The following is a 15,840-nucleotide window of genomic DNA, read 5'->3' as shown; positions in this document are numbered from 1 at the left end:
CGAATGACCTGTTAAGAAGGGAGGTCATTTATGGTCTTGAGTTAGAGTCACAAGAGATAGAGGAAACAAGCAACAATGTCACAGACTAGTTGTTGTCAATTCATATTATCCTAAACAACATAAGATCACTTACAGAAGCTCATATCACATTTTTTGAATATATTTAAAGAAAATGCATTTAACTTACTCTACATTCTTTGTCCATTCCGGAGGGTTACTCATAGTCATAAATACACAGTTGGTCAAAATAGTGCACATAATAAGCATGCTGAACAATGTAGATTATAGTCAAGGAACATACATCAGAAAAATCTCATCATAAAAAGAGTATCACATGAAGATCAACATTTAAGCAAATTTTCATGATCAGGAGCTATTAATCCCTTCACTACTCTGTTGATGCTCAAGGCAAAAGCCCTAAATATCTCAGAATTTTCTTAGTTGTTGCTTTACAGTTAAAAGAGAATAATCAGCCATTGAAATAAAAAAGTCTGACATAAAGAAAATTGAAGTTTTAGAAAGAGATGATAGATGATTTTTTAATAAAAAAGAGTGACTTGAGAAGGGGTGGACTGTAGTGCAATGGGATAATGCAACAATCTTTCAAGCCTGAAGATACGTACACAAATCTGATTTAGCTCATTAGTGTCAAACAGCTAAATTTATAGTTTCTTCCCAATATTGCTATGCTTCACAAAACCACAACATAATTTGGCACATTTTGCTGTCCCTGTTCAGGGCCTGAATATTACATATGTTGCAATGCAGGCCTATAAGACATTGGAAGAGAACACAGAGAAATTTGTCCCATACTTCAGGGGGAAGCCTGAATGACACCGGCTTGTGCTATATTTGGCTTTGATTATAATGTTTAAAAGATTTTGGACCAAATTCTGTTCTCACTAATTCTGATCCAGAGTAAACACTGAAGCAAATCCAAAATCACTACATTAACTTTGATGGAGTTGCTCTGGATTTAACCCATTCACTATCAGGAGAGATAAAACCCACCATTGTCCAATAAACATTAAAGTACACCAAAATGAAAAACATACAGACATATGATATATCAAATGGCCACACGGTGGCACCAAAATCTACAAAATGTTAAGAACATTTGTATTTTAGAGACTTTGAGAACTGCTTTAGCTTGTGGCCTATTACTAAAAACATAGGTGCAGAGGGTACTCCTGCTCAGGAATACCAGCATAAAGGCACAGCAAACACTATGATGTTCCCCTCATGGAGTTTCCTCTGCAATCTTTTGATAAGAAGTGAGGTTTCCAACAATACATTTCCTTCTTCCAAGGCAGAAGCTTAAGTTCTAGCTTCTAAATTACCCCTCCTTCTCTACTCCAGCCCTGTCACAGGATAGCTGGTCCCTGTGAATAGACCAGGCCGAGCTAGCCTGTGCGAGAACAGGTGGGCAACTCAGGCCAATTGAAGGGGACAGGGCTATACCTGGAGCAACAAAATACTGTTGGAGGACAAGAAGAAGGAGAGAGATGGGTGGGATAGGCTGTGTCTAGGGCTAGGAGCAGAACCAACTCCTGTGGTGGGGTCCTGGGAGCAAGGGGCCAGGTGTCCGGGAAGCCTTGGAGCTGCTGTTGCAGAAGGGTAACAGAGCTGGCTGAATAAGGACTGGCTAAGAAGGAAGCTGTCCAGGACTGGGAAGCTGGAAGAAGCAGGGTTACCAAAGGCCCCTGGGAGGGAAAGCTGTGGAACCCTACAACGAAGGCTGAGCTCAGGGAGTGGTTTTGTTTGTTTGTTTGATTTTGTATAGATGATAAACCTACTTAAAGGAGACGGTGTGAAAGTGAATACTTGCAAGCTGGAGAGAAGCTCTGCCAAGTCACAAGCCTCATGCACTCTCCTCCAGGCCCCAATCCCTCTCCCCCCACCAACAAATTGCCAGACTCACAGAGAGCCTTCTGCTGAGTTTAGAGAAAGATGAGCAGTGCTGTCCCAGAGGCAACTGACCACCACACGTTCTGCATGAGATTTCCATTCTGTGCATGGATACTAAGGGTACAATCAGTTCCTCTTATCTAATCATCATAAAATAATAATGGCTATTAACCCATTCATGCAAAACCACTTTGTCTTAGAGCATTGAGTTAAAACATTAATCTCAGTATGAGAATTGAAGTTTTTTGCAAAATAATTAACTTTTTAAATTCATTTAGCTAAAATTCCACTTACCAAGCAGCCACAAAAGAATCTCAGCTATGTTGCTATCACATAACTATTTAATGATGAGAACGACAGAAGTTCTATCCTGACAGTTTCAGAGTAACAGCCGTGTTAGTCTGTATTCGCAAAAAGAAAAGGAGTACTTGTGGCACCTTAGAGACTAACCAATTTATTTGAGCATGAGCTTTCGTGAGCTACAGCTCACTTCATCAGATGCATACTGTGGAAACTGCAGAAGACATTATATACACAGAGACCATGAAACAATACCTCCTCCCACCCCACTCTCCTGCTGGTAATAGCTTATCTAAAGTGATCATCAAGTTGGGCCATTTCCAGCACAAATCCAGGTTTTCTCACCCTCCGCCCCTCCCCACACACAAACTCACTCTCCTGCTGGTAATAGCCCATCCAAAGTGAACACTCTCTTTAAAATGTGTTTGATAATCAAGGTGGGCCATTTCCAGCACAAATCCAGGTTTTCTCACAGTGTTATAACTCCAACTATAATTCTGATGTCATTGAGCCCATCATTCCACCCACTTTCCTTAAAATCAAATTGTAACTGTAGAAATAAAATGCATAATAATGCCCTTGTCTGTGGTTTGCTTAGCAACAGAAAACTGTAAAAATATAAATATCCAAGGGGACAGAGGAGCAGTGTGCATGGTATATTGTTTTAAAGCAAACCTTGAAAGAGTTATTACAAACATGCACATGACTGCATCAAACCATTAGGATAAGGAGGACATGTTGCATTTAGGTAACTAGTCTATAGTTTCACTTTCCTACAAATAATATATAACATTGGCTTCCGTTCTGTGTGATGTCTTAGTATGCAATCCGCTGGTAAGATCACAACCACTAGGGAAATCTGTTTAAAACACGGAGACTGAAGAGTGTGTGAAGAGGTCAGTAAGTACCTTTATTTTAAAGTTTCCCCCCTATATTAAAGGTTTTACAAGGCTTTTCAATAAAAATAACAAAATAAAGAATAGAATAGAATAGCAACTACAAAAATCACAATCTCTAGTGTACTTTCTTCTTGCAACATTTAATATCTCTGCCGTCCGAACCATCATGCCAAGGCAGCACATAGCACCCCTTCCAAATCTTTCTGCTAATTTGCAATATTTGAAAGATCCCTTCTTCTCAGAATACTGTTTGCTATGATACCACAGAAATTCAAATCTGAAAGGAGCAGAAGACAAGGGGAAGCAACTCTGAGGAGTTTTTCAACTAATCTAAAATCATGTATTTTAAGAATTTTATACATTGATATATTGCACAGGGCTTACAAATGGTTTTTATAGAAATGCCTCCTAAAAGTTGCATGCCCCTACTGTATTGTTGCTTCTGAGAAGTGTCTCACCATCAGAGCAGAATGGAGAAATAACAGGAACATGTCTTTCCCGCACTGTAAGACACGTGTCCACCCTATTTTTTCATACTGTGTGATCCCAACTACCCACACCAAGATCAGCTCCATGATCCAAGAGAATTCCATACTGGGTTGAAAGGCGTGATATTACCAGCACCGTATTTAGTTACCTTGCAACCTGGAATGGGAGTACAAAAACTAGACATTGAGGGATCTTACAGTAATTTAAAAATAATTGACATGGGGCATTGAACACATTGAAGTTATTGAAGTTACTGGGTTTGTTATGCCAATTGCATGTTAGCTTTAATTAAAGAATGTCCTTTTAAAATCATGTGAGCATCTCCATATATATAGAACACAACTCTGAGAAACAATAGGAGTAACACTATGCACACACTTCAGGGCTCTGATGATATAGAGCAGTAGTTCTCAAACTTTTTTTTTCGCGGAGCACTTGAAAATTGCTGAGTGTCTCGGTGGACCACTTAATGACCTTTCCAAATGTTGTTTGTACTGTTAGCTAACTATTGTAAAGTGCTTTGGATAAAAGTGCTATATAAAAAAACTTTATAATAATTAACATTTTTTTGTTCTACAAATAAAAGCACACAACTCATTTTAATATCAGTAGTCTTACCTTTCTAATGCGATGGATGTGCCCTCTCTCCCCCACCGCAGCAGCCCCCGAGCTCGGGCTGGGAAGGAGGGGGGGTCTCTCCAACTCTCCCCCATCACAGCAGCCCCCGAGCTGGGGCTGGGAAGAAGGGGGGTCTCTCTGCTGCCACAGCAGTCACAGAGCTGAAGCTGGGAAGGAAGGCCATCTCTCCCCGGCAGCCACAGCCCTGGAGCTGGGGAAAGTTGCCTATTTCTCTGGCTGCCACAGCTATGCATGTCCCAAATTCCCTCCACCCCCTCTTCGCGGCCCACTGCCCCCTATCACCTACCCTCTATCCCCATAAGGCCACCACCTCACCTTACATATGCGTCTTCTCCAGGGTCCAGGCACCTAATTAGTGGAGGCACGCCTGTGTGGCTCCACTAATTAGGTGGGTGGCCCTTCGTTCTCTTGTGTGCAGCTGCCCAGGTGCACACTTTAGAGGGAACTATCCACGGACCACCTGAATGGAGCTCGCGGACCACTGGTGGTTCACAGAGCACAGTTTGAGAACATCTGATATAGAAGGACTCAAGTTTAACACTATAAGGTTCAATCTTGCAAACACACTGAGCACTTTGCTTACTACCCTGAGTAGAGCCACTGATGTCAAGGCACTCACTACTCAAGGTAGTGTTTGTAGGATCAGATCCATAGTTACTCCTAGATTCATATGATTTATATCTATTGTAGAAGAGAGACAGAGTCATATGTCGGGTTACTACCATTCAGTTTTTGAGCTTCTCTGTGCACCAGTCAGAATGCTCATGAACTACTTGAAGATTAAAATTAAAGTACCTCCAGAAATACAAGTACATAAAATGGCAATGGTTATAAGAAGCAAAATAATGATAAAAATACATATAGGACTGATAATTTATAATAAAACTCAGAATTTCAAGGAACCCTATTAACCTACTCTACTACAGTTGTGATCTGAATCAGAAAATGAAAAGGGGTAGAGAAATATTTTCTGCAGCAGTTCATGCAAGCTAAAACTGGGGATCAAAGATTATATATATATTTTTAATGCAAAGTGTTACTGAAGAATTGTAAAGCATTTTAAGCAACATACCTGGAGCATGTGAAAAAAATTACTGGAGAGGGGAATGGGCAAGTAAAATAAGTGGGTAATACAGGAGATGGAAGGAGAAAACATAAGGAAAGTGTGGTAAGGAGAAAAGAAGAGGGAGAGGATTCTGGCTTCTGATCTCACCAGAACAGCAGCAGAAACGAGAGAAAGGGGGGGTAGAGAGAAGAGAGAAAGAAAGTGGATGGAAAGAGCATTGTGGATCATACCTGTCCTGGGATGGCCTACCAGCTGATGATTTAAATACTAAAATAAAAGCAGCATTTTGTTCACTAATATTTTGAACCAACCACTTGAAAAAGGATATGAATGTACCAAAATTTTAATAGCTATTTTTCTAAGAGGATTGAAGGGAGTTAACATGTACACAGCAGAGGTGGCACTGAATCGGAAGATTGCCTTCCCTCTATTCAATACTATAAAAGTCTGAAAAAGAAAACAAAATGAAAAATTGTATTTAGAAAATATGTACAGTGTGGACTCTCATACTGAGCATCACTTGTGCTTCATCGTTTTTTAGAATTAGCTGAATTCTGCTCTCATTTACACCTCTGCAGACTCAATGACTTCATGTCTAGTTCACCTAACATGCAAGACAGCCTCCAACTGAATTTCTACAAGTAGAATCGTATGAAAACATTTCAACAGCATTATTTAGAAAATACAAATATTCTATGTCTTATTTGACAGAGGACAAAATGTTCTCTAAGTGTACACACCATTTGATATTTGTGTACTGGTGCCTATCTTATAATGCATATTAAGATATGCTAAACATAATTTTTATACATTCATTAAAACTTCAGAATTCCCTACAACAGGTATCTGCAGTATGGTGTCATCCATATAAGGAAATGGTGGGGTGGAGTGATAAACAATGATGGCCTGATTTTTCAAAGGTGTTTTGTAAACCTTATCTCCCATCAAAATAAATGGAATGGAAGATACTCAGTGCCCTTGAAAAAGAGGCCTCAGGTTTTTAAAAACCACGCACTGTATGGACATGATATGGCATATTCAGATTTTCCTCTCATGCACAAAGTTAATTTTTTTCACAAAAAAAGTAGAACTAAAATTTTTTATTCTTTTTTATATTTATCATGAGGCTTTTTTGGCCATGAATACCTCTACCTTTCATTTTTAACGATTTAAAAGCTTATCTGTGCTACCTAATTAGCACACAGAATTCAGTGAAGATTTGTGTTTCAATTCCTACCCTCTGCCCACAGCTTCAGTAATAGGTTATATATTTTGATTGTGTTAAAATGGCATTTATAAATGGAACAGCTTTGAATGAAAATATTTTCTTAAAACCAGAGAAGCCAAGAAGGCTCAACCTTTTATTCAACGCACCTTATACACCTAAGTCTCTGAAACATTTATATTCCACATACACATGGGGCCAAACTAAGACGGTCTCTGCTCAGGCAAGCTCAGAGGTGGGAGAGGCTTGAGCTGCTTTCCTCCCGATGGAGGAGAAAGCCATACTGTGAATATCTGTGCTCCTTGACTGTAACAGAGACTTCTTTGCACTGCAGGCAGCACTGGACATGTCGAAAGGGACATAAACCAGTAGTATCGCCAGTGGCCCCACTGCATCAGCTAGGATGGGAGGGCAGCACTTGAGGAGGGCATGCTATGCTTTATGTACAGGTATAGTAAGTGCTGCTGCTGTATCCCTGGAGGCATAGTACTTCCCTCCACCAGAATGAAGGCTACAACTTTTAAACCACACACTGATTCTCACCCCCAGCCCTCTGCTGACTCCCAGAACCATATTTTAGTCCTTAATGAGGCTTTATTTTGGTCCTCAGTACACTTGGAATTTCATTTGCTTTTCACCACATTTTTGACCCCTTCTCTCCTTGTTTCCCTTGGGACTTCATCCCTTTATTTCAGGAAATTCTGGCTGAAATCCTGAGCTCCTCACAAACTTTCTACTGCCCTTACTCAGACAAATTCTTATTGAAGCCATCATTTGTGTGATGCAAGCTTGCTGACACACATTTATGAAAGGAAAATGGAGCCTGACCTAAATGTACAAAACTCAAGGAAAATCAGTGAAAATTTACAAAAAATTCTGATCATAATGCATAAACTTGTAAAGCATTTAAACCACCATAGTTCAGAAAAATAACCTGGTCTGCAACATCACTATCCCATGGCCAATTGTGAAACTGTTTTAGCAATTAGAAAGAGGCAGCTATCCCATTTTCAGTATTAATAGCAATAATTACTTTTCTGATGTCTAAAGCATAATGATCTTGAAGATAAGTTTCAGATCTCGAACGGTGAGTCCTACATCATTTTTAGTGGAGAACTGAGGGGGGAAAAAACCTAGCAGCTGGCGCCAAATCCTGCTTGCCTTACTCCCAGACTTCAACGGGACTAGTTACTGGAGTAAGGCAAGCAGAATATGATCCTAAATCAAACAACTTCATTTTCAGATATAACTCTCAGTTTAGCCACAGCATGAAGTGTTTGTCAACATGTGAACTTTCAGAACACAACACTGAGCAAATAAAGACACATATTTCTTCTTAAGGCTTCTTTCTATCTGTCTTAAGCTCATCTCATCATTATATTGCTATGGTTTCAGAACTGAAAATGGCTAATGGGGATTGATATAGTTCCTTGGTTTGCTCAGTTAATGTATGACTCTTAATAGTGATTGGTTTTTTGTTTTTGTTTTTAGAGAGTACTAGTTAATTCTCAAGGGGAATATATTTCCATATACAGCAAAAAATCCTGAAGACAGAAAATTCCATGAATTTCAGCTAGCAGAGTTTACTCTGGCTTATCCTATGATGGAGCGGGTTTTTCTGTTGTTGGAGTATGTACAGTGCACGGCCCGAAACCTGAAGATCTGGGACATCAGAGGAAACAGGGCCTCGTATTTCTGTATTTCTCTGCCTGGCTCCAATGGGACATATTACAGGATTATGCAAAAATTTTACCTTTCTATATTTCTATTTCAATAACATATTTTTAAAGAGTATAATAAGAAGTTTTTATGTTATGAATACTCCAGCAAGGAGCCCTACCTCTTCCCATATTTCCCTACCTCTTTGACTGCAAGCTCTCCTTTGAGCCCTCTATTACAGCAACCTTATTCTGGATAAGGAACATGCTTCAAAGACTAACAGTCCTTCACCCAAACTATCTAGGAAGAAGATACAATGTCTCTGTAGATTACAGGGTGAGGAGGAATGCATTAGGAGCACACTGGTATACTATCTCTGCCTAACGCCTTGCCCCGACAACCCAAAGCAATGAGAGAATGGATCAGGAATAAAACCTAAGTTTTCCACATAATAGTGAAGAAAACAAGCAAGAGGGCCATTCAAGGCAGCTTTTCAGTGGATTTCATAATGAAAACACTGACATCCTTAAATGACAATTTCACATACAGATACAATAAGAGTGAAATGCCAGAATAAACCAGGGGCCTGATCCTGTAAACATGTTTTACTGGATGCAGTGCCAAAGAAGTCAACCATTGGAGCACTACATCTGGGTTGGGCCCAAAGTAGTGGAAAAAAGGGAGTCCTGCAGAGGGTCTATATCATTTTAATACTCTTAATCTCTAACAGGAACATCTTAACTGCAGTCTTAACAAACACTCACTTTTTTATTGATATAATATGGGTCCAGATCCTCCAAGGGCTCAGACACCATTCCTGGAGGTATGTCGCCGTAAATAAATGGCAGTGTCTTTCCTGCCTCCAGGTCACTGTTTGGTTTTGGTCCATTTTCATCATCATCATCTTTACGTTCTTGTTTAGACTTCTTAGCTTTTTCTTCAGCAATACGTTGTTCGATAGCTGCAAGTGACTCTCTCGTGAAATAGTGGAAGCTGTCAGGTCCTGGTGGTACCAGCACTGATTGTGCCATCTTTTCATCCTGCACCTCTTAATTACCGTTTAGCCTCTCACATAAAAAAGTGCTAAAAATATAAAAACACAGAAAAATATTAGACTACCACCACACAAGCAATTTAAATTGATATACCTTCGTATCACTGTCTGTAGGGCAATTTATTAAATAGGATACTTATATGAGAATGAGGTGTTGTGAAATTGATCCATTCATTCGTTTTTCTTTCAAGATAGGGCATTTAACTTTTCATTTGGTCTCTTTTAGATGTCTGGAAAAATAACAAACCTTTAAAACTGTAGTTTAAAATTAATTTATTGCTTATGAAAAGTGATGAACTGGCAGCTATAGAGAGTGTATAAACTAATTTAAAAAGTAAATAGAAAAATTGTTTCTTTTCTTTCTCCCCGAAAAATGTTGTGACCATTCTAATGAATGAGATAGTTACTGGGTAGTATAAAAGGATGTTTTCCCGCACACTCACTGAAATAAATTAACAGTTAAAAGAGTGTTTATTATGTGGTGTCGGGTGGTGGGAGCATCCAGCACAATTGCCCTTTTAACACTACCACCATGAAAGGTCTTATGTCAGACCAACCCTCCCTCTGTGAGAAGGTGTGGCTTCCTCAGTATCTCATCATTGACACTGAAAGCATCAGCCAGAAGGATGCTTGATAGAGTGTTAGGTGCTCCCTCTTTTCAGGGACAAGCATGTTGGCTTCACAGATTAGGGAGCAAGGAACCAGGCTTAAGTACCTGAACGCAAATCCCCTTTCTGGTAACATATCATGTGCTGAAAGAATTTCTGTGTTAAATCCAAATTGGTCTTCGCTACGAAACATTCTTAGACCCTTTATTATCTGTTGCTATCTTTAAATTGTGTATATTTTGCGTAATCTTCAGAACTGAGAGCAGAACCATCTTCTTTTAAAGCCACCTTATACTTCTGCCGAAAATGACAAATGGAAAATATTTCCAATGCAGAGATACTATGATCTGAAATAATGAATGTAATCTGTGCATTTGACAATTTTCCCAAGATTTTTTATCTGAATGGGGAAATTATATTATCCATGTAATAAAACTGCAAATGTAAATCAAGATTAACAGCTTCAGTGCCAGATGATATACCAGAAAAGCAATTATCAACTTAAAATGATGTGACAACCTGAATTTTCCTGCACAATCTGTTTTTTCATTTCCCTACTAAGTACACATAGACTTTTCCGACTCCACCACAGCTGCAGCAACTTCATGTTTTCAGAGCTATCTGAATAGAAGCTAACACCATGTCTAATTCTCCATTCTTCCGTCCTCACCATACTCATACCCATCTCCTCCAAAACACACACACAGCCATGCTGCAACTTCTGCAGGTACATCTGTGAAACATGCTCTCCTACTGCAGTCAAATTCACCTGGTGCATCCTGCCATGGATGTTTTGGAGAAAATTGCTGTTGGAACACATGTATAGTTTGGTGGCAGCAGAAGGGTTAATTATGAAAATGAAAGGGGTCCTACTGCAGAATCCTTACAGATTTTATTGTTAATGATAGAAAAAGACAGAATGCTCTCTAAACACTATAGGTTACAATTTAAAAATGCATTACCAGTATAGAACCTTGCACCTGTGTGGATTTGGAACGACATCATGAAGAATGCAGCTAAAATTCCATCATGCCTTTTTCTTTTTTCTTTTTAATTCTCCTTCAACAGACCACACCTAACTTCCTGCTAAAGGATCCTGGTTATTGAAGTAAAAACTGGCATTTCCTGTGCAAGAGACTACTAGCTGCTGTAATTGTTACAACCATTAGATGGCATTCATATATGATCACAAGACATTTCTGTAAGATCACAAGACATTTCTGTAAGAAACCAACTGCAGAATTCAACTAGAAACTTTTGATACTCAATCACTTGCTTAACCTGAGGCTTTTGGATTGAAACTCTGGCTTTTACAGAATCTTTCCAGTCTTCATGACTCTCTAAACTCATGCAACATCTGTTGATGCTGAGGTCACAGATATTAAAAGTGCGAAAATTACACTGATCAAAAGAGAGGAGGGATAGAGAAACGGGTGTTGCCCAGGCTGGCTGCAACTACGGCAGTTCTTGAGACCTATGGTAGTCTAGATTAATTGAAAGTAAGGGATACATAATTTTTCTAATGAATTAGATATATTTGATGTCTTTTCAATACAAGCAGCAGAGAAATGCAGCCGTTGGGTGCAAATTGCCGGTAGAGGGTGGCAGGTATGGGAGCTCAGTACTGCACTGAATCTATGTGCAGGTATGCAGCCAGGATTTACAGTGCAAGATGCAGAAGCAGGAACCTCAGAAACTCGACCCCGAGGCAGCCCACTGAGTAATCCCCTTTGGGCCCCACTCCAAATGCTACCTTATTTCCTTTTCCTTTTCTCTCTCCTGCTTTCTCTGGATTTTCTATTCTTAACTATTTTTGTTTTTATTTATTTTTTTCATTTACTCACCTGGCTAGCTATCCTTTCCTTATCTCTTCACCACTATGTTCTATCACTCACTTTTTACACCCATACTTACCCATATCCATTCTCTCTCAAGCACTCATTCATTCGTTCTTTCACTCCATATCCATTTCATTATCCAGCAGCTACCGCTTTTCTCTTGGGTTGTGAAGAGGAGCCCAAAGAACAGTGGACCACTGCAATTTGAGGCTGGAATGGAGAAGGGAGGAGTAAGAAAACCATGAGGCACAGGAAAAGCCCACTCCTGTGACCTTGACAGACGGAGTCAGGAGGGAGGGAAGCATGAAGCCACGCTGCAGCTTTAGGGGAGGAGGATTATGAGACAGAGCCCCAGATTCAGAAGAGATGCCACTCTGGGGGAAAGGGTACAGAGGCTCTAGCAAGAGCCATTTACTCAGGTAGTAGGGAGAAAAGGAGAGAAAGGTGTCCAGAGTTTCAGGAGGAGGAGTGGAAGAAAAATAGCTGTGTGATTTTTTACTGTGGTCCAGAGCCCAAGGGGAGCCACTGCAGTAACTCATGCACTGTGTGCAATCTCATCATCAGAGTATTAGGTAACAAAATAAAATCCCAGAGGGGTCAAGGCTGTGTCATTGTTCAGCACAGCAGTGCTCAGAACGAGGGAAGCTCTCTAGCTAGGCAAGGGTTGATGTGCAGGTGTGGTAGAGGCATACCACCCCAAGCTTAAGACAATTGCTTTAAGTATTCCCCCAGCAGCAGCCCTGTGTGTTCTAGGTCTCAACAAATAACAATGTATCTGTCTTGATTATTTCACTTTGCTTTAGACTACAATTTCCCACCAATACACCTTTAATTATTCTTTAAATACATAATTTAAACCATGCAAATGTACAACTCAAATAGTAACTATCCATAAATACAGTTAATATGCTTAATTCAAAGACATCACACATTAAATACTTTAAGTCATGAGATTTCTACTATAGCGTCTAATGTCATGTGGATTATATACATACAATACATAGATATGTATATGTATACATAAAAGCTCAAATAACCCAAATACCTCAAAAGCTTGCCTAATCCACACAGTTCGGGTAAGAAGTCTGATTCCATCATTATTGTAATGTAAGATAATAAGCACCACAAAACTAAGCAGGAATGCTATTCTCCCTCTGCAAAGGCCATCCTGTATCCTGAAGAACAAAACAACACACATGTACAGAAAGGAGTGATATATACACAATGAAGATATGAGAAAAAAGGGACCAAGCGACACACAGAAGAAGAAAATAGTGAGAGACAAGTAAAAGGACACAGAAATAGCAAGCAAGATGAACAAAATACATTTGCAATACTAGAAAGAAGATGACCGAAAGCCTTGATCCTGCAGTTGACAAGAAAATCAGTAGGGAATACTCATAGCAGTAAACAATCTGATTGGATAATAGACTTTAAAAAGTGTGGATGTTATATTAGTAGTTAATTTGCAAAAGTTGCATAAAAAAGTTGAGATGTGTGATTTTTATTGTACTAACGTAGGGATTTGAGATTCTATGGCACCACAACCCAAGCTCTAACATCTGCATGCATAGGTTAAAAAAGGGGCAGTGGAGACAGAGAGAGAGAAAGAAACAATGGCAAAGTGTGAAGTGAAGTGAAAGGGCACTGTGGAGTGGACAAGAGGGCAGCAAGTACAGCACAATGTATGCTGCACTACAAAGAACTATATAGGGAGTAGAATACATTAGTACAGCCTGGATGTGACAAAGATAGGGATGACCACTGGAAGAGCTGTATCTGAAAATAATGGGCTGACGCTGCAGAGAAGCTGGAGATGGTAATAGCCACCTAATATCTTGATTGAGTTTATAATTAACCATACCTAAGATAGATAAGATCAGCAACAAACAAATGTAGACCTCAATCAAATAAAAAATACAATATAACCTACATGTACAAATTTTTTAAGTATACGTAAAACCACACAAAATGTTAATGGAGAATGAAAAGTTGTTATGATAAGATAGTAGCCAGGCTTGATCACTGTCTCAACATAGGCCTCCAGGTCAAAGGAGCAGCCAATGATGAACTCCATGAACATCTGTCTCACTAGTGATATCTACCCACACTCCCTAAAAAGTGGGCATTTCACATGCAAACTTCTGAAAATGTCCTTAAAATGCTTCTTCTTGACCATAAATATCACTTGTGTTTTGTCTTTTACTCATTCAGAGAAAAAATCATCCCTGTGCTGAGGGCCCACACAAGGGGTAGAATTTAAGTGGAGCATAAGTGATGCTCAGAGCCTTGTGTAGGAGCTCTGCACTGGTGTGAATTTCACCCTCTGATAAGGTAGATTTGAGAGAACCCTGTCATTCTTTTTCTGACATCCTAGGAGCATTCGGCACTCCAGCTAAATTAATCCTGGCTAATGAACCCTCAAGAAAAACAAATTACCAGCTTTTCCCGCAGGGACAGCTAAAAAATAACTACGTCCATTAAATGTAAAAGTGGAGAATTTAAATGCACAATTCAGCAAATTCAAAAATCAATGTTCCTATGAGCACAGCAACCATGTTGCACATAAATTGTAATTCTTACCACCACTGTGCTGTAGTATTTCTCATACACAATTTTTTCTATATTATTAGATACAAATATGAAGCATGTTCAAGGATCCTAGAGTATGTACTATACTGTGCATGCTTTACAGAGTCAATTAAAGTCATTTATATGTAAAGTATAGAATAAACCATATGTTTAAAATGGAATTTCTTCTGTCTTTATTTTTTTTAAGAAAAAATATTTTACTCTTCTGGACTTTGAAGCTTAGATGGCTTCAGAAAACTGGCAAATGTAATTCATTTATCTAACTTTTTGGGTAGAATGGCACAGCCATTTCCCATATCTTAGGAGGTCTACATGAGAGTTCCTCTTTTTCAAATCTTAAAAGCCATGTAGCTAACAAGGAACATCACACTGGTGCTCCCCCTGACAACGTTACAAAATATGTAGTAGATCTACCTGCAGGGTCTCAGCCAACAGTTCCTGTGTGTCCACTTGCTTTGACCAGCACACTTTATAAACAGCCAGATTGCAACCCCTCTTACTCACGTTTGACTGATGGCTCAACAAAGCGAGGGCATCACAATCTGGCCCAATGTGCATGCCCTTCATAGCCCTTTTATACCTTCAGTACACTTTTGATTAAACAATTAAGTTAACCCCATGCACGCATACGCAGTACAGTCTTCATTAGTCAGGCATTTTTAAAGCTTAGAAACATTTTCTAAGCAAAATATACTGTACATATATAGTGTGAGATTTTGAAAGGATCAAAACTTGGTCAAATCAAAACCATATATTATCAGAACACATTAAGAAACTTCTCCCCAATGAAGTCTATTTCCATGTCAAATTTCAGTTTTTTACCTTCAGCTGTTTCTTTAAAACATAGTCATTTTTTTTACATTGGGAAAAGTACATATATTTCTAACACTCTCTCATATTTAAAATGGCTGAACAGTTTTTACTTAAACTTTCCAAACATTCGCCTTTAAGAAGAGTGAAAGTGTGGCCAATTTCAATTCCAGAAGTAAAAGCTCCACAAAATTACGTGCAACTGAAATAGGGTATGGCATGAAAATAATTATGCAACTTTAACCAAAGTGTAGGGTCACTGCAGTTCCTACTATAATTTACAATGCAGCATGTTAATGTTACTCTAAAAACCTTAATCTTCAAAATGCCTGAGTTTTGTGTGTTTAAATTCTCAACCTTAATCTTGCATTGACAGTTTGTTTTTTTACTTAATTTTCTCATTCCTCATTCTTAAAAGAGAAAAAAAAATCAAAAAAGTAGAAGAAGGAATGAGAATTTTTAATTATGTTCCCTTCGTATGTTAGATATTCAGTCAAATACACTGACACCTTAAGGAAGTGCTACAATCTCTTCCTTTACATACTGTGACGAGCATGTGTTGCATTCAGAAACTAGGTGTGGCTGGTATTACAGGTTTGTCACATTACAGGTGGCTCACAGGACAGCCCAGAAAAGAGGAGGAATTGAAGGAACGGGGTGAGCCTCTGGGGGGTTTATGCTTCTGACAGAGTTTTGAGGAAGATGGGAGATAGATTGCAAGCTTGTCAAACGTGGTTGGAGGGTGAGATCAGA

At 39.1% G+C, this 15,840-nt stretch overlaps 1 protein-coding gene across 3 annotated transcripts in view; it reads right to left on the bottom strand.

The window, feature by feature from the left end:
- LOC140895598 (sodium channel protein type 2 subunit alpha) overlaps positions 1–15,840 on the bottom strand; it is a 132,307-nt gene that overhangs the window by 89,801 nt on the left and 26,666 nt on the right. For 2 of the 3 annotated variants that reach the window (XM_073305684.2, XM_073305681.2), the window contains exon 1: positions 188–272. In XM_073305684.2, the coding sequence (XP_073161785.2) occupies positions 188–267 (80 nt within the window). In that variant the 5' untranslated portion in view covers positions 268–272. Of the gene's footprint in view, positions 1–187; positions 278–5,629; positions 5,749–8,949; positions 9,269–15,840 lie in introns of those variants that run through there. The other variant, XM_078847953.1, reaches the window with a different exon arrangement.

Source organism: Lepidochelys kempii, chromosome 11 (assembly GCF_965140285.1).
Source record: "Lepidochelys kempii isolate rLepKem1 chromosome 11, rLepKem1.hap1, whole genome shotgun sequence".
NCBI classification, from domain to species: Eukaryota; Metazoa; Chordata; order Testudines; family Cheloniidae; genus Lepidochelys; species Lepidochelys kempii.
Note: the sequence above shows the minus strand (reverse complement) of the source record. Positions and strands in the feature narration are given on the sequence as shown.